At 64.4% G+C, this 18,804-nt stretch overlaps 1 protein-coding gene across 8 annotated transcripts in view; it reads right to left on the bottom strand.

Moving 5' to 3' along the window:
- Positions 1–1,848: 1,848 nt before the first annotated feature.
- Positions 1,849–18,804, bottom strand: part of ADARB1 (adenosine deaminase RNA specific B1) — a 70,650-nt gene continuing 53,694 nt past the window's right edge. For 7 of the 8 annotated variants that reach the window (XM_036238101.1, XM_036238099.1, XM_036238100.1 and 4 more), the window contains 8 exons: positions 17,006–17,940; positions 13,408–13,522; positions 11,771–11,939; positions 10,945–11,093; positions 9,714–9,882; positions 6,647–6,828; positions 2,921–3,099; positions 1,849–2,258 (listed from right to left, as the gene is read on the bottom strand). In XM_036238101.1, the coding sequence (XP_036093994.1) occupies positions 2,079–2,258; positions 2,921–3,099; positions 6,647–6,828; positions 9,714–9,882; positions 10,945–11,093; positions 11,771–11,939; positions 13,408–13,522; positions 17,006–17,940 (2,078 nt within the window). In that variant the 3' untranslated portion in view covers positions 1,849–2,078. The remainder of the gene's footprint in view (positions 2,259–2,920; positions 3,100–6,646; positions 6,829–9,713; positions 9,883–10,944; positions 11,094–11,770; positions 11,940–13,407; positions 13,523–17,005; positions 17,941–18,804) is intronic. The other variant, XM_036238098.1, reaches the window with a different exon arrangement.

Consider the following 18,804-nt stretch of genomic DNA (forward strand, 5'->3'; position numbering starts at 1 on the left):
GACTGTTCTGGATGACACAGTAACAAACTCCGGAACAGGGAAAGACCAACGATAAATGGAGACTCGGAATCGAAACTGCAGTTCCTTGGCGCCCCTCGCCCGAGAAGTGACCGTGGACCCTGAGCAGGTGATGCGGCTGAGGACGATGCGGCCGGCACGACCTCCCTGACCTTGTCCACAGCTGCGGTCCCACCCGGGGGAGCCCAGCTCACGCCGCGGCTGGGCCTCCCCACCCCCGGCAGCTGCCTGGCGGCCTGGACAGGACCGGCCTGTCCCTGCGGGGCCGGCGTCTCGGGTTTGGCAACAGAACGAAGCCTCCTGGCCCCGCTGGCCCGGTCCTCAGACTTTCTCCAGAGCCAATGCCTGGGTTGTGCTGACTTTTCTGTTAAGTCTCTAAAGTCCAGACTGAGGACCCTGGATGCAAATCACGCCTCACAGACACAGCTGCCGATGTGTACGGGGCGGGAGGGGGTGTTGAAGTGCCATGTGTGACTCCCCCACGACTGACTCCTCCCCCCCGCCCCCGTCCCAGGCCGAGCTGTGCGGGCCCCCTGCCCCTGGCTTGGCTCCCCGACCTCACGCCTCCCCCCAGGCACCCACGGGCCACGCCTGGGTGCCATCGGGCCGAGCCCCACACGGCCTGTCCGGGACGGTGGCACAGAGCGGCCAGGAAAGGTGTGGAGTGCGGCCAGGGGCCCAGGGCACACGGGGGGAGCCGCTCACGGGGCCCGGCGAGGCTCACGCGACGGCTAGCACCATGTGTGTGTCTGGGGAATGTTCCCACTGGGCTTTGCCATCAAAACCCTCGACTTTCAAAAAACTAAGTCCATCTCCCGACCCCATTAGAAAAAATACCATCTGTAGAGGACGCGGGTGCTGAGCCGAGGAGCCTGCTGGGGTCGGGGGCGATGCTCCCTGTGTGGCCGGCCCGAGCAGCTGCCCTGCAGGAGGGGACGGGCCGGTGCAGGCCACACTCGTCCCCCGCCCGGGGTGGCCCCCCGCGGTGGGCACTCCTCCACAGGGGACGCGTCCCCACGAGACATGGAGACACTGGGGGCCCGACCGCGGCTGAATCCCGCGAGGCGTGGCCGCTCTGCTCCTGTCCTGCATTTTCTGAGCCCATGAAGGACACGGGACATGGGGGACTCAGGGGACACTCCAGGTGGGGTCACCCAGTCTCTGGCTCGGGCGCCTGCCGGCTCCCTCCACCCCCTGAGTGGAAGCGGCGTGGGTCCCAGCCAGGGTGGGGCACTGGGCCTTGGCCCCCGACCCCCCGCTCCCCTGCCCTGGACCATCCTGTGTACAGAGGGTGCTGGGCAGCACCCCGGGCCCCCCAGACGCACCCCACCCTCCATGGCCAGCTTATTATCGTTCAAACACTTGCTATCGTCTGAATATGTTATTGTTCAAAGCGTGTTTGATAAAGCTGGACAGGACAGCCTGAAACAGGCCTCCACTGGCCTTTCCAAAGCGGGCTCCTGTGTGCTTAATTCTGCCCCCCGGCCCGGGGGGCCCTGTGCGGCCCCAACACTCCTTCATCCCCTGGGCTGCAGGGCTGGGCCATGTCCTGTGTGGTGGCCTCGTGGCCTCCTCCTCGAGAGTCCCCAAAGCTAAACGGTGTCGTCCGGTTATTCAGAGATAAATCGGGAAGTCTCCCGAGACACGTGCCTGCGGGGGGCCGGCGTCTGTGGGGGGCCGGCTGGGCGCCTGGACCCGCTTCTCCCCAGGCTGTGGCCCCCACCGCCCCCTCCCGCCCGCCCGCCCCATGTAAATGCTCCTTTTACTATTAAAGCAACGTGGCCTGAGGGAGACCTGACATAATTATTTCTTAGTTTATAAACCACGTTCCTAGCTCTGAATAAATTATTTATTCAAGAATTTCACACGAAGTAACTTCTATTTTCCTACGCTCGGAGAAGCCCTACTCAGTAGAACTCGATTTCTAAGTAAACTGAGACTGACAGTGGTCACTGGGGAACGGACCAGGCACCGCCACACGGCCGCCGGGGGCGCTGGCGGCGCCGGCCCGGTCCGGCCGCAAGGTTCGGGGGCGGCGCTGCCCGGCACCCCCGCGCCGGTCAGGGCGTGAGGGAGAACTGGTCTTGCTCGGCGGGCTTCTCCACCCAGGCGCCCAGCCCCGCCTTGACGAAGGCTCGGAACAGGCAGGCCTTGGCCGCCTGGTACTCCCTGGCCACCAGCTTGGACTCGTGGTACATGTTAGGTCTGGAGATCTTGGCACGCAGCGAGCCGGCGGGAACCTGTGCCGAGACAGAAGGAGGCATGGCCTTTTGAGCGGTGACAGCGGCTGAAACCCGCGGGGTGTTCGGGAAGTGGCGTCGGTGCTGGGCGGGTTCGGGGGGCCCCCTCCCGCCCACGGAGCGGCCCTGCGGACACCCAGGCGGGGCCTCTGGCTGCCCGCGGCCGCCCGTGAAGGTCCACTGACAATGTGTGGCCACGGAGGAGCCGCGCTTGTCACCGGACGGCTGACCCCGGCGCGGCTGCCCGGCTCCCGGGAGCCTCCCGCGCCTCGCTGTGGCTCCCATGACACGCTCAGAGCCAGCTTCGTGACGGATGAATGCCACGAACCCGACTCGATCAACGGCAACTAGAACTATGCCGCTACCAGGGCGTCGTCTGGGGAAGCAAGGGCCCTGCGGCCGCTCGCGGCCCTTCCTGGCGGGTGTCGCTGAGCCCCGCACCCCCTCGCTGCCTGGCTCCTCCGCAGGGGGCCACAGACGCTCCGGGCGGGGTGGGGGGGCCGTGGGGGGGCGGACAAGGCCGCCTCTGGGGCTGAGCTGTGGTAAACGGAAGGGCGGGGGCCAGGCTCTCGGCGGGCCGGCCGGCGCCCCAGAGGGGCCAGGTGTGGGAGGGGCGGCGAGGGCGGAGGCGGGGGGGCGGGCGCTGGTGGGGGCCGCAGTACCTTGCCGTGCACACGCATCCAGCGACAGTACAACGCGTGCTTACACAGGCGCGAGGCGCGGCCCAGCTCGTCCTTGCCCGTCGTGGCGTTGATGACCTCGATGGCCGAGTCGCCCACCGTCCAGTTCACGCTGAAGTTGGGCGCCTTCCCTGGCTGCCGCGCTTCGGCGTTGCTGATGCCTGGGCGGGGGGACATGGCGAGGTGACATGGGGCCCGCACTGCGGGGCGTGTGCTCCCCGGGTGGGCTCGCCCCTGCCCAGGGACACGGTCTGCCGGAAGGGGAGCAGAAGGCCCAGGGACCCTCAAACCGTGAGCCCTCCGAGCACTTGGGTGACAGCGGGGGAGCTGGGGAGCCCTGTGCCGAGGACGAGCCACTCCTGGGCACAGCTCGGGGTCCACAGCCACGCGGGCGCTCCTCAGCATGTCCGGCCCCGCACACGGGGGCCGCCTCGCAGTGCGCCCACCTCCCACCCGCCCCCCGCCCCCTGCCCACACACGCGCGCGCGCACACACACACACACACACACGCAGGAACCGCCAGTCGGCAAGGGCCCCGGTGTGTCCTCGCTGCATTTCAACAGGGCTGGGCCAGCCGGGCGGACACAGACTGTCACACCTCCGGCCGGCCCTGCTGGCAGCCGGACCAGTCCTCGCGGGCTTCCTGGGCTTCCTGTCGCTCATGGTGGCCCCACCCCCTTGAGAGCCTGCAAGGTCTACGTCCCAAGGCGGAGCCAGTTTCCTGGGTGCTGCAGAGTCACTGAGTCACACGGGGCTCCCAAGGCCTCATCGAGGCCACAGCACGCCCTGCCATCCGCGGCACTTCGTGGGAGTGGCACCTGCGCCTCCCTGAGCACCCGCCTGGCCTGGACGCCTGCCTGATGCCCCTATGCAAGGACTTTCTCCTCAGAGCAGGGAGTCACGTCACCCGTCGGCTAGGCTTGCACCGTCCCTGACGCCGGCCCACAGGTCCAACCTCACGGCGGGTCATTCGGAAGCTTTCGGCCGCTCGGCCTCTGTCGCCCCAAGACCTCACGGCCACGGCTGGGGGTGGAGGGGCGTCCGTGGCCCAGGGCTGTGCGAGGCTCCGGCGCCTTCGCCTTTGGGTCCCAGGGTCCCCTCGGCACGGGGCACTTGTCAGCATTTCGTCCTGGTTCCTCTTGGACGTGCTGTGGGGGAGACGCAGGGTCCCCTCGGCTCCTGTCCTGCCCCCGCCCCCTCGCCTGGCGCCCTCTGCTCCGCGGCGCCTGAGACCCGCCTGGCCACGAGGGTCGGTGAGTGCGCCCCGCGCCCCGCAGCCGGAGCGGCACCCACGACCCGCTGTGACGGCTCCTGCTGAGCGTTTTCGAGGCCTTCGGGCTTGCTTCGCCGAGCGCTCTGCGCGCCTCAGCGAGGCCCGTCCGCCCGCACGCCCTCTCCCGCCGTCTGGGTTGTTTTCATTTCCTCTCGGTTGTTCTGCTTCCTCACTCGAGCCGCGTCCCTTCCCAGGACGTCTGACAATCGCTGCTCGTTCGTGCTCGAGGACGTCAACGTTCAAGCCCCGGCTGACGGACACGGTCTCGCCCTCCGGTCTCCTTGATGGGCACCTCACGCTCGCAGGTGCTGCAGAGGAGCTACGGCTGGCAGGGACCCACGGTCCCTTCCAAGGAGTCCCGAGGTCCAGCCGGGTGCCTGCCTGGCGCCCAGGGCAGTCAGGGGCCCCGCCACATGCAGGGCGAGACCGGGCGGAGGAGACGCAGACCTCGCCCCGCACCGCGGGGCCAGGGGCCGCTGTAGCGCTCCGTGGTCAAGCACGTTTCTGGAGTCGCCGCGCTCTCGAGTGTTAATTCTCCGGCCAAGACCTGTCCTCACGCTCCGGCTGCGATCAGCGCCGCGCGGCCAGGGTGTCCGGGTCCTCGGTGGCTGCTGCCGGCACACGTGCACCGTACCCGGCAGCTGCCCGGCAGGCGTCCCCAGGTCGCTGCTCTGGCAGTCACGGAGCCTATTCGGCCGCGCCTCAAGAGCGCAGAGCCGGGGAGAGGTGTGGGGGGCGGGCGGGGCCCGCGTAGGCGCCGCCGGTGGGACTGAGCCTTTCACGGTTCGCGGCGACACGTACGCTGCTACCTTCCTGGCACTTCCACTGCTCCCCGGCGAAAGCGGGGGCTCTGCACAGCGGCGCTGAGCTAGGACTAGGCCGTTCTGCTCTGAAACCAGAGGTGGCCAGGGCGGCCCACGTCGCCCCCGGTCCGCCGCGAGCCCCGGGCGGTGCCCGGCGCGCTGCCCCGAGGCCCTCCGGCCACTGGAGACCGCATCCCGGCCGGGAGCCGGGGCGCTCGCACACCTGGGAAGGCGCCCGAGTGTCTGGCCTGGAAGGTGACGTGTGCACCGCTGGCTACCTGGGTGGCCCTCGGGCAGAGGCCGCGCAGGGTCACGGGGCCAGGGAGCCCGGCAGCGGGAGGCCGCACCGCAGGGCCAGCACGGGGCCGAGATGCGCTCACCTGGGCACCTCGGCACCCTGCAGGTCCCCTCGGCAGGGCGGCCCTGTCTCCTCAGGCTGCAGGCGCCCGTTACGGCCGAGAGCGTCTTCCGCTGCCACGTGCCGTACGCGTCTGCAGAAGACCAGCTGGCCGAAGCCACTCGGCCCCCTCCGCCCTCGGACGGAGCCGGCGGGGTGATCGGCGGGGCACACCTTCTGACTCGCGGGGGAGCCGCGCCCCAGCTCAGGGCGGCGTGCCCGCGGGCGCCCTGCGCCTTCCCGTGTGTGGCCGCTGCGGCTGCGGCTCGCTGCCAGCAGGTTTTAGCGGGGTCTACCTCACCCCTCAAAGAGCAATGGTTCAGCTCAGGGAGCCGTGAGGTTTGGTCTGGAACGAGCCCGGTCTCCACTCGCATGTGACTCACGTGAGCTGGGAGCTGGCGACACACCGCCCCGCGGCGCAGAGCAGGGCGGGGCGCACACGCCAGAGCGCACACTCGGGGTCACGGTTTCAGCGCGAGCTTAAAACAGGTAAGTAAAACGACATTTCCACAAGGATAGAAACACTTTAACTGCGTCCTCACAAATAAGGGTGAACTGAGAAGCTAGAACATGAGCGTTTCCGCACACTCTAGCGCTACCCCCGAAGCTCCAAAAGGAACAGTGAACAGCCAGTAACGGGCGCGGACACACCCGACACACCCGCCGGTCCTGTCCACACTCACGCCCCGACACACCCGCTCATCCTGTCCACACTCACACCCCTGACACACCCACCGGTCCTGTCCACACTCACGCCCCTGACACACCCGCCGGACCTGTCCACACTCACATCCCCGACACACCCGCTCACCAGGGCACACGTCGTGCACCTGGCCGACCTCCCTCGAGCAGGCTGGGTGCGCGGGGCCGGGGCCGCTGCCTGCACAGGAGGCTGCTCTGCAGTGGCTGTGTGGCAGTCACGGCACGCCCCGGTGGCCCGGCCCGGCGTCACCGCGGACAGCCAGCGCGCACAGACTCCACGGATTCCACACACCGAGGCCGCTGCACACAGGACTTCGGCAGATGCACGTGTGAGCACTCGCAGGTGCCACGTCCAGGCTGCAGGGCCCCTATGAGTGGCCATTTCCAGCCCGTAACAGAGGTGGCCTTGCAGGGACTCGGGCTGCCCGGAGACAGCCCCTCCTCCTCGTAGAGGGGCCCAGGCTGCCCACAGAGCATCTTTGCCGCGTACGAGGGGCACTACCACTCAGGACCCGGGGCGGGGGGATACTTGCCGCTGAGCAGGGGCTTGTTGAGGGCGTACAGCGGCGGGAGGTCCTCGATGTTCGAGACGCGCTGGTACATGGCTCTGGAGAGGTGGTCGCCGTGGTAGAGGCTGCCCAGGATGATGCTGGAGAAGTAGATGGGCTCCACGAAGACGCTGAGCAGCGAGCCCTGGACGCCCACCACGTTCCACCTGCGGGGAGGGGCACGGTCAGCGGGCGGGGCCGAGGCCGGACGCCCGCCTGCTGCACGGAGCCGCCCGCGGGTTCTGCACACGCGTTGGCCAGTTTAAAGGACAGTGGCTGAAATAACTGACTTGGCAGCTTATAATTTTAATGAGGAAAACACGTAAAATTACTCAAGCTGTAAAGACCATTTGCCCTGATGACACTCACTGAAGATTCATTCTAAGTGGGAAGCTGTGGGCCACATGCCTCCAGAGAAGACAAACACGGAAAGCAAGTCTTTTGTTTCTTCCAACACAGTGGCCGTTCCGAAGGAGTCCGTGGAAACACTAACCCGTTATTTCCTTGGTGACAAGCCTGAGTCAGGCCCATTTAACACACAGCGGCAGGGCCGGCCACGCTGTCACCACACCTCCCTGCCCAGGGCGGCAGCAGTGATGCTGTGGGACACACTGGGCGAGGGGCGGGCCGTGACCACACTGGGCGAGGGGCGGGCCGTGACCACACTGGGGGTGGGGCGGGCCGTGACCACACTGGGCGAGGGGCGGGCCGTGACCACACTGGGCGGCGGGGCGGGCCGTGACCACGTGGCGATTCTTCAACCGGCCACCCCCATCGCTGGCCACTGAGTGCACAGATGGTGGCCAGGCCAGCGGCCACAGGACAGCTTCCAGGGCGCCTAGACTTGGCCAGTGACCGCCAGCTGCCCTGATGGCTGTCCCTGCTTCCACCGTGGGGGCACCCAGAGACAGCCTGGTACGCCCCCAGCAGTCAGAGGACACCCACTCTGGCTAGCTGACCCCCAGCCTCCAGGGCACACCTGGCCCTCTCCCACCTGCCCATGCGGACGGGGTGGCCCCTGCAACGGCAGCTCAGCGAGCGGGCCGTCCCCCCTCAGGGCGGCCTCCGCATGCTCCCGCAGCTCTGTGCACCCCAGCACACGGCGGTCAGGCCCAGCTGGCCACACTTTGTCCCTGTGCCCCAGACAGCCTTGTTCAACCAGACCTTTAAACATATTAAAATATCAGAATGAAAACTACAAAGTTTGTGCAATTACAGTTAACTATGGACCGAGAGAACCGAGTCTGGGAACAGGCTCGGCCTTGTGCGGGCTAAGCGCGCACAGGAGGGGTGTCGGGCTGCTGAGAAAACCCGGTCATCAGCGGGGACCACCCACACGCCATGCCGGCTCTTACAACGCGGCGTCAGAGGTCTGCACGTGAAAGCAGGGACGGCGTCTCAGAAAAGCATGGCGCAGCATTTTATGCCCTTAGCTTGAGGAGCGACTTCTTGAGTAAGCTCCTAAGAGCACAGATCAAACGGTGACAAAGTAATGGCTAAGGTAACATCGAAACTAGAGGTTTCGAGTCAATCACAGGGAGCACGAAGTGCAGACCCGGCCTTGGACCTGGCGAAGACAGGGCCCGTCGCACACCACTGAGGATGGGCACACGCTACGAAAGGAGCTTAACCCAATCAAGAAGGAAAAGGCGAAAGGAAACAGGAAGGACTAACCGGGGGGCGGGAGGGGGGGGTGCGCCTGGCGGCTGAGCAGACGCTCGGCACCGCTGGCAGGAGGGGGCGGCCTGGGGAACGAGGGGGGCCGGCGCCCGGCTGGTGCTGGCGGAGCGGGCGACCCGCTGGGCTGGAGGGACTGTGAGCCCCTCCCAGGAGCCATGAGCTGCCGGGCAGAACGCAAGGCTGCACTCAAGGCGGGAGGAAGCCCGAGTCCCCACCGCACGCGCGGACTGAACGGGACTGCAGTGCGGCCGGGGTCACCAGCTGTGTCACAGCGTCGCGGTGGGTCCCCAAGACTTGTGCTGAGCAAGAGCAGGAGTGGGCCTCACGCACAGTGCCGCTCTGTAAACGGCAGAGCCCACATCGACACCCCGAAAGGATGTGCCCCAGCATTCTCCAAGGCCATGCCCAGCGGAAGCAGGAGACCAGACACAAGGCGCCATAAACAAGCACTTCTCCGGGGCACCTGCTGGGGGGAATGGCCAAGAGCCCATCGAGGGACACTCAGGACCAGGGCCCAGACCGAGGCAAGGAGCACAGCGCCAGCTCCACTGGGTGGCCAAGGGCAGCGGGCCGAGCGTCCGGCACGTGCCTTCCCACCGCTGAGCTGCGGCGCTCCGGACAAACACTCGGGGAAGCAGGCAGCGCTGCTGCAGCCGATAGGGGCGACACCGGGGTCTGAGAAACACGGCTTCTAAGCTCCGCCCTGCGCGCGGCTGCTGAGTGTGTGGCGCTCGCCGAGGACGGGCGGGCCCTGCGGTCCCGGCAGCAGAGCAGCACCCCCTGCCCCCCCTGCCCCGCCGGGCGCTCCCCGTGCGCAGGGCGTGTGGCCGAGGGCGCCGCGGGAGTCTGCGACGCCGCGCGGGTACGGGAAGGCTCCCCGACGGCCTCGGGGCCAGCGGAGGGTCAGCACCGGGCAGGAAACTGTTTTCTCCGGGAGCGATCGGTTTTACAGTGCCACTGCGAGACACAGCGGTTCCCAGAGGGGCCCACGCCCGAAATGACAACGAAGACGAGATGCTCGTTTTGAAGGATGGCCGTGGGGAGCCCAGAGTCCTAGGGAGAGGCCCACCTTCGTCCCCTCGGGGGGCCCTTGGGGCCCTGTCAGAGCCCCAGTCCATCAAAGAATGTGAGGACACCTGGAGCGCGGAACGCGGACAAAACCCAGTAGTTTTGAAAAGTAGCAGAGGTGACTGGCGTGGTGGGGGCGGGGCCTGTGGAATGAGTGGCGCGGGGGGCGGGCCCGCGGGGTGACTGGCGTGGTGGGGGCAGGGTCCGCGGGGTGACTGGCGTGGTGGGGGCGGGGCCTGTGGAATGACGGGCGCAGGGGGCGGGCCCGCGGGGTGACTGGCACGGGGTCCCTCAGGGGCCTTACCGGGCCATCTTGTCGCTGCAGGACATGGTGAGCAGCCGCTCCCCCTGCAGCACCCCGTCCCACGTCTGGATGCTCGCATTCGAGCGCACCGGGATGGTCCCCTCACCGGATTCTATTTTGGTGCGCAGCTGGCCTCTGGCTTTGCGATTCGGGTGTCGGTCTGCTGGTTCTGAGAGAAAGTGGGGTGAAACCAGCCTTTTACTCCACGGAGAGGCACACCTAACAGCAACCTACGAATTTCACACCCTTTGGGCCTCACGTGCGCATGCTTAATTTACACCCACGTGTACCATGTAACACGACACTGGACAGGAAGGACATAACACCAACCAAATGCACGAGAGTGGTCTCCTCAGGGGTCGGGGCAAAACGGGGCTTCCATTTTAACCAAGATGACCTATTTCTATCATTAAAAATGAGCCGAAGCAAACAAGGCAAAGGGCTAATGTTTGCCGGCTGTAGATGATGGATATTTGGGTGTTTATTTTTTCCAGTTTTTTTAAATTTTCAAAAAGGAATCTACAAGGAGGCAGAAATAAGCCATTGGAAGCTTGTGCAAACCTCTGGAGTAAGTACCTCTAGGTCATATGAACACGGGAGATTTAAATTTTCTTATATTTTAAAGATATTTAGCAATTTTCAACAGTGGGTATATGTTGCTTTTACAATCAAGGAAAATAACACACTCAAACATTCTATTTGGAATACACAATGCTTAAGCTTGGGAGAAGAGATGTGGATAGAAATTCATATAAAACACAAGCACTAACTCGCGTTCAGAGAAAGGTGTGAGGAATGTGACAAGTAGGGTCTCCCTGTCAGTCTGAGCCAGCTTCGGAATGCCAGCTGACTCCTCCAACTACACTTCGGTTGTTACTATCCATCAGAAATATGAATATATCTGATTTATTCACATAAAACAGACACATATCTATGATTTGGAGATTTACATCATCCGTATTTAAGTACCGAAAACGATTTTGATCTCGGATGCTCTCGATTCCTGTGACTTGGTTTATCAGAGTCCACATTTTCATCTGTGAACGTTTCCTAATTAAATTATTAACCAAAAAGGAAAACCTCACGCTGCTACATACTCCTATCAGAGCCACCATCGAGGCTGGTGTTGGAAAAAAGGGAAAAGGGTATCGACATGGGTCTGTTCTCTCGTCCATCCCTGGGGGGGCCGCGGCTCTGAGAGACCGTGGGCGCTGGGGGGACCTGGCCATACCTTCTAGCACCGGCTCGTGCGGGGAGAAGATCCTGGCGTCCCCGCAGGGAGAGGTGCTGATGTACAGGTGGAACTGGACGCTCTCCTTCAGCCTGAAGCCCCCTCGCTCCGACTTCTGGAAGATGGACCTTTTTTGGTCATCTTTGCCACTGAAAGGAAATAAGGTGCAAAATAAACTTCGTGGCTGTGTGCAGATTTTGGTCTACCCAGGTCACGGTGATGGCCAAAGGGTAAGCAGCAGCCTGACCTGGAATCTTTATACGTTTATGAAAATTCACGGTTCTTGTCTGCTCGACAACGGACATGCCTTTGCAACGTATCCTCCCTTCCTTCTCATTTCTGCTTCGGACAGTGCGTGTAGAGAAATGGCTTTGTGCAGAAAAGCAGTTTAGATCCACGATGGGCTGGTTTAGGCACAGGAGGAGTAAGAATGGTCACGTCCACCAGGCAGGTGAGTTCTACTTATGTCACAGGGCTGGAAACCCGGGCACAGGGGCTCGGCACAGGCCTGAGGCTGTGGTGGCGCTGTGTGCGTGGGAACGTGTGTGCACGTGTGAACGTGTGTGCGTGGGAATGTGGGTGTGCGTGTGAACGTGTGTGCGTGGGAACGTGGGTGTGCGTGCGTGTGTGTTGTGAGTTAGCCCACCCTGTTTTGTAGCTTGGGTGTCATGGAAGGCGGGGTCCAGCCCCAGGGCTACCGACGAAGCTGCTGCTCTGGGCACTTTTCGGTGACAGTCTGCAGGATTTCGTGACGGGGGCGGGGGAGGCAGGGGAGGCGGGGCGCCCCGTGAAACAGCGCCCCGGCCTGCCCGCCTGCCGCGCTCACCTCAGGCAGAGCTCCAGCTGCGCGTACAGGAACCGGAGCAGGGACCGCCGCGCGACGATCTCCGCGTGGCAGTCGTTCAGGGCCAGCCCCCGGTCGCTCATGTACTCGCCGTTGATGCATTTGGTTCCCGTGGAAACACTTATCACCTTGGCGTCTTTGACATCTGTGCCTGAAAAACAAGACACGCCGTTCCCCTACGTCACAGTCACGGTCGTGCGCCTCAGTGCACCCCCAGGCCTGCTGTGCACCCCGGTGGCTGGGCCCTGTGGACGCCCCTCCTGACCACCAGCCTCCCGCGGGACGTGCTCTGCGGCCCTCGCGGGGGGCTGTGAAGGCCACACGACGGTCTTCCCCGGGTGCTGCCCGGGGGCTCCGGCAGGAAGCAGCAGCTGGCAGTGGACTCACTGGTCAGCTAACGGATCCTGAACTAGGAACCCGGGCATCGAAGGGGCGAGGAGGAGGCGTCACACACAGCGCAGGGCCAAGAGCGAAAGCGGAAATCACAGGGCGCTGCTCAGAGATCTCTGCCACCATCCAGCTGTGGGGAGTGACGCCCTCAGCACCGGAACCCTCCGGAGGGCGACCCCCCTGGTAGTGAGCGTGTCGACAGACTGCGGGCGGCGCCGGGCACAAGCTGCCCTCACCACCAGCTGGACGGATGGTGCTCGCCCGGTGGCGGGCCCTGGGCCAGCTCTGCTAGCCGCGGTGTCCTCAAGGCACACGCCACGTACTGTCTCCGCTTCCAGATGAGGAAACTGAGGCACAGGGACCAACGGCCTAAGGTCATGAGACCCGCGGGAGCTGCCTGCAGATGCGGACGGTGGCCGTGGGGCCCAGGTGAGAGGCACACTGAGGTGCGGACGCTGCCGTGAGGTCACCTGCCTCCTCTGTCGAGGTGCTGAGGAGTGGGGACGGCAGCACCAGGCCCCGAGCCGTGGCGGGCGCAGCAGCCCAAACGCTCACCTTCCCGGCGCGCGAGGGGCACGGGGACGGGAGAGCGAGCAGGGAGGACGCCGCAGACGCCCAGCGCCAGGGGACCCGGCACCCGCGCTCGGCTGTGCGGGGCACCGTGCGTCTGTGGGGCGTGGGGGTCCAGCGCCGGGGGTTCCAGAGCCCCATCCTCCCCCGGGGGACAAGGACGACTTGGAGCGCCGGGTCTCCCCTGGCTGGCGAAGCGGGCAGACCGCCCTCCCCGGCCACCAGGCCCTGCGTCCGGCCTGTGTGTGGCCGTGAACGGAGGGCAGGGACCCGGGCATTGGCCAGGCTGTGGCTTCCGGTCCTAGGAGTCACCCAGGGGCACCGCACGAGGTCCCCATCCTGCAGTGGGGGAAGAGGACTGGGGGTCCCTTCGCTCCTGGGAAACTCTGGCTAGGTGCCCCCCTGTCACTTGCACAGACACCTCCCTGGTGGCGCCAGCGTCTCAGAAATCAGACGCGTTCTACCGTCACGCGCAGCGAGACTAAACATGTCCCCTGCGACCGGAAAGCCAGCACTGGCCCTGGACGCCTCCCAGTGAGAGCCACGTGGGGCGCCGAGACGAGCATGCAGGGCGACCTTTCTGGGTGCAGTGGGCGGGCGTTTATTTTGAAGAAGGAAAAACATGTTCCTGCCAGACCTTTGCAGACGGAGACCCTTACCTGTCGTCATGACGATCCCAGCCAAAACCTTCCTGCGCGCGTGAGGGGAGGAGAAGTTGTCCGTCAGATCAGCGAACTTATCCAGAACCAGGCGGGCCACAGCGTCGGCCAGCACCTAGGACCACAGCAGGGGTCAGGCACCTCGTGTGCCCGCGGACACCAAGGCGCTCTCCCTCTGCCCGAAGGCACAGGTGGCTTCCCTCCCGGAGAGTCACGCTGATATATGCGTGCCCTCCCCAGCGCTCCTTGGAACCAGATGTCCAAGGAGCATGAGGGGCCATGGCTGGAACCCTCACAGGGTCTCCGAGGACCGTGACAGCCCATCCACGCTGCCCCCTGGAGGAGGCGCAGGGGGGTGACGCCTTCCCGGGGTCCTCCGCCTCCCACCCCCACTGCTCTGCTGCCCAGGCTCTCCGGGGCGTGTCCACCTAGGGCTAGCAAGGCCAGGGCATGCCCTTGGGCGCGACACACCGCACCGCGGGCAGAAGGAAGGGGCAGTTTGAAGGGTCATCAAATTAAAGACTCGTAAGCACTGCACAGCGCCTCCCTGGCCACGGCCCCCGCCCGCCAGGTGGCTTGCTCAGTGATTTCCACAGCTGAAACCAATCACCCTGCTCAGAAAACAGGCCTGAGTCCAGCACTGACCCAGCCTGTAGGGCAGTTATCACTCAGACGCAATGATGTGAGAACATTCTTAAGGCTATGCCTTCAGAAGGAATGTGTCCAGGGGTGCTGGGCACACGTCCACTGCCACCTTGCCAGACCCGACGGCCACATGTCCAAAAGGGCGTGCTTCTCAGAAGCACACCATCCGAGCTACAGTGGACAAAATGAACCCAGGGTTCCGGGAACAAAGGTACGGGAGTCATGTGGGACCCGCGTCTGCCCTGCCTCACACTTGTCCTAGCGATCCGATGGCAGATTCTACTGTCCCCAGCTTGGGCCTTAAAAAGTTACACCCCAGATGAACAGAAGACCCACTTGTTATAGCGACGCCTTAGAGAAGGCACAGCTGTCAGAACGTTCCACCCCTGTCCCTGTGCCCAGAGGACCGGGCTCAAGACGAGGAGCGTGGGGCATGGACAGACGGGGGTGGGGGGACATGGGGGGGGTGCATGGACAGATGAGGGGGCAGGGGCAGGCAGGGGGGAGCATGCATAACCAGGAGCGTGGGGCGTGGCCAGACGCAGGGGCGGGGCGGGGATGACCTGGGGCGTGGCCAGGCGCAGAGGGCGAGGCCAGACGCCGGGGGCGTGGCCTCACGCTGCACCGTGGTGGAGGCGCCGCGCTACACGTGCGGGTGCAGGAAAGGGGTCAGACCACAGACATGCAAGCACACAACAGCGACGATGTCACGGACAAGGGACGGCACGCTCCCACTTACACAGGAGGAAAGAGTAGTGCGAGCTTAAGGGCACCTGGAGGAGACAAAGGTGTCTCTCGTGTGAGGCTGGGCGTCTCTCCACGTTGAGAGAGAAGCAGGAGCCACCGGAGCCCGGCGACATTGGGCCGGAGGCGGGCGGGTCTGGGGACACGCACTAGTGTGAGGGCGGCATCTGTGCACGGGGCCCCTGCCACCCCCTCACGCGGCTGCAGCCTCCCGCTCCCCGGGGAACGAGCGGCCTGGCCCACTAAGCGTGGGGCGCGTGCAGTCGCCAAGGGACAAGCTCCAGGAAGCCAACCCACCCTCCCGCGGGCCCGCGGCTCGGTGCCTGCCCGGACTCCGGGCGAGGGGCGCGGGGCTGGACGGGGCTGCTGTGGCCCTCGCGGCTGGCCAAGGGCCCTGTGCCGGCCGCATCACCGGGCTTCACAGCCCCTGCTGCCACCACGAAGGCACAGACACGTGACAGGGGTGCTGGCCCGCGTCCTGCGCAGGTCGCTCTTGGGGGACAGTGAGGACTGACACCCAGGCTCGGGGACACTGGGGATCTCAGGGGAGGGCGTGCCCGAGCCAGAGGCGGGCCGCCCGAGTCCTCCAGGTGAGCAGGGCACACCCTGAGCCCTGGGTCTGGGAGAGACTGCGGAGCCACAGACGCCCAGATACTGCTGCTTCCGGCCGCAAGGCTGCGGGTGGCCCCGCCCACAGCGCCCCGCCCTGCAGGATCCCGCAGACGCCCCTCCCCAGTCAGGCCGCACAGGCCCCGCCCAGGGCCCCGCCCAGCCCCCCCCCCCCCCCCCGCCGCGGCTCTGGTCCCGCTCCATGCTGGCGCCCCAGTGGCTGCCGCGGCACGTGGGCTGCCCGTGCGCACGCGCACGCGCGGCCCACCCTCCGCCTCCCGTCTGTGGCGCCACCTTCTCTGCTGTGACACCCGGCACCTGCGATGCCCATGCTCAACATGACTTCAGTTCTCTGACCCCCGACCCTGCCGACGTCCAGGGATGGCAGGTCACGTCAGACGCTACTTTGAACTAAGGCTGAAATACTTTAAGAAACAGTAGATCTGAAAATGAAAACGTACTTGGGCACTAGTGCCACCGAGCTGTAAAGCTGTACTGGACTAACGGCTCCAATGAGTGCTAACAAGAGGCCAACGCGAGAGACAATTATTTGGTTCATGAAGAATCAGAAGGTTACTTGGAGTGGGTTACTGTGTCCTGACTCTGTATTAAGTTGCTTTAAGCAAAGCAAACTTCCCGATTTTAAAACTAAGATTGATTGGTCATCTCAGAAGACAACTGCGCAGAGGCCACTCTGGTTGGTTCAAAGGCCAAAGGGCAGCGGTGACACTCCTGGATCCTTCTCCGAGACTCAAGCCTCCTACCTACCAACTCTGAGTCCTCTTTTCCCATCAGGCCGGGATGTTTCATCTGCACACTGAACGACATTCTGACAAGGGAGGATCGATCATCTCCAGAAAACCGGTTCTTGCAGAGCAGGGAATCTGGGACTTCCGAGGAGAGAAGCAACGAGCAGAACCGCGGGCTTGGGAGGTGCCGGCTCCCGGCCACGTCCCCTTCGCGCGGCCTCTCTCAGAGAGGCTGGGGTGAGGGTGCCCCGAACCCTTCCTTGTCTTCACCCTGACCTTGGGGGCCCAAGACCAGGCCTACGCGTGCTGCTGCCTCGGGCCGGGCAGGGGAGCCCTGCACCGGCCCCGCCTGGGGTCCCAGGCACAGAGAGACTGTGGCACCCGGCGGGCCCCGGAACTTGCCCTGGGCCCCCCACGTGTGGCGCCTACTGCTGCGGGCCCGCTCTCCAGCCCTGCTGCAGCCCGAGGCTCAACCCCTGACCCTGACTGGGCTCTGGCTGCTGGCTGGCCACTCTCTAGTGACCTGGACCCATCCTCCCGCAGGCCGCTGCTACGGGCTGGGGCCCCCAAGGGCAGCTGCGCGGGAACTGTGGCCATCTTCCAGAGCGAGGCTCAGCATGGGCAGGGCTGACAGCACCATTCAGGTGCCCCTGCCCTGCACCGCGACGGCCTGGGGCCGGCTCCCCAGTGACCACAGGGCCGGTGCGATCCAGGAAAGGCCGCCCGGCAGCCGGACTTACTGGTAACTATTTCTGGCCGGGGCACAGTGACATGAGTTGGAAAGTCAACAGCGACAGTGGCACCTAGTCCTGTGTACAAACACGACGAAGGCACGACCGAACTTTCCTCACCTGGGGCAGGTGCAGCTGGAGGCCCTCGCTGGGGATGGGCTGGCGCGACGGCGTCTGGTCCAGGTGCAGGTTGAAAACGGCGGCCAGGGCGGACTGCGCGGCCCGGGCCTTGGCGAGCTTCTTGTTCCTCCCCGAGCCTTCGAAGAACTGGCCGTCCACGACCACGGACATGACGAAGTTCTTGGCGTGGCTCTCCCCACTCTCCGAGAGGAAGTCGTACTTCAGGCCGGGGCGCAGCTCGTTCAGGATCATCACGGGGTTCTTCCCGCTGGGGGGCGGGAACGGCGTTGGCACGGGGAGCGGAGGCTGGACCAGGCTGGCGGGCACTGGCGACGCCGACAGGCTGAGGTCCCCGCTGGAGCTGAAGGAGTCGTCGCCGTTGGAACCCACGCAGAAGGGCGCCTCCGCCCGGTCCGGGGTCTCGAAGCCGTTGAAGAGCGCGTCGGGGAAGTCGGCCTGGTCCGACGTGAAGTCCGTGTTGGCCGGCAGGCCACGGCCCATGGCCAGGTGCGCCTCGGAGGCGTTGGGGAACTGCACGAAGGAGCGCAGGGCCTTCTCGGCGGCGTGCAGCTTGGCCTTCTTCTTGGTGGGGCCCGCACCCTCGAAGGCCTGGCCGTTCACCTCCACGGCCACCACGAAGAGCGGGGCGTGCACGGGCCCCGTCTGGGACAGCAGCGCGTACTGCAGCCCGGGCCGGATCTCGTTCAGCTGCATGAGCGCGTTCTTGGGCAGGGCGGGCCCCGGCGCCCGCCGCCGCTTCTTCAGCCGGAACTTGGCGTGGCCGTTGCTGCCCTCGTCCAGGGCCCGCTTCCTGCCGGCACCGCCGCTGGCCCCGCTGGAGACCGGGCAGCCCTCGGCCGGCCCTGGCGGGCCGCCGTCCCCGGGGGGCACGCGGTCCCCGCCGCCGTTTTCCTGAGCATCTGTGCTGCTTGAACCTGCGGTGCCCAGAGAGAGCAACTTACAACGCCTTCGTTGCAGGATCTTGTAAATGCAAAATTTATGGATTCCTTTACCTCTTTGTAACTGGTCAAGTGATGTGTGTTCACGGTTCACGCCCACACGCCAGCCACGAGGACTGGCCTGAGCTCTGCTAGGGGCTGGCTCCTCCCGCCTCTGGGGCTGCCCACTGCCCTCGCTCGGGGAGCTGGGTTCTGAGCCTCCTGAGGCAGCTAGACACTGCTCAGGCTCACGGAGCTGCGGGGCATGAGCTGGCCCCACGGGCCTCGCTCAGCAAGTCCGGGATCCGGGCTGCGCCCCCTGCCAGTGTCCCCCGCTCCCGCTGGGCGTGGACCGGCAGCACCTCCCTTTAAAAATGGGCGTTCACAGGCTGAGTAGCTCCTCGGGCCTAAAATATTCACTCGACATGTGCCGTGCTAGTTTTGGCTCATGAGTCAGTCTCAGAAACCTGCCTCGAGCTACGCAAAGTGTTCTGGCCTTTCGGGTTTTACTTCTGAAGGAGACGGCTTTATTACTAGTGTTCGATTTACTTCTGAATCCTTGATACATTTCATGATAGAAAATAACATATAAGAACAAGCTGTAAGAATGAAGTTGCAGGCAGGCTACAACTTCCTAGCTAAAGCTGGCAATTTTGTCTTTCGTCGATGGATTTTATTTGACGGATTTGCCAAATAAGTTGGTTATCCTACTTTTTAAAGGTAGTTTATGTTTGCAGTTAATAAAAACAATTTTAGAACTCTAAAAGTTCATGGCAAATTATGATTTTACTTTTAAAAACGGGAATAAAAAAGCGCTTACTCTCTCTGCTATTGTAAGCTTTTTTTAAAAAACGAGCTGTG

Source organism: Rousettus aegyptiacus, unplaced genomic scaffold, assembly GCF_014176215.1.
Source record: "Rousettus aegyptiacus isolate mRouAeg1 unplaced genomic scaffold, mRouAeg1.p scaffold_m13_p_20, whole genome shotgun sequence".
Taxonomy (NCBI): Eukaryota; Metazoa; Chordata; class Mammalia; order Chiroptera; family Pteropodidae; genus Rousettus; species Rousettus aegyptiacus.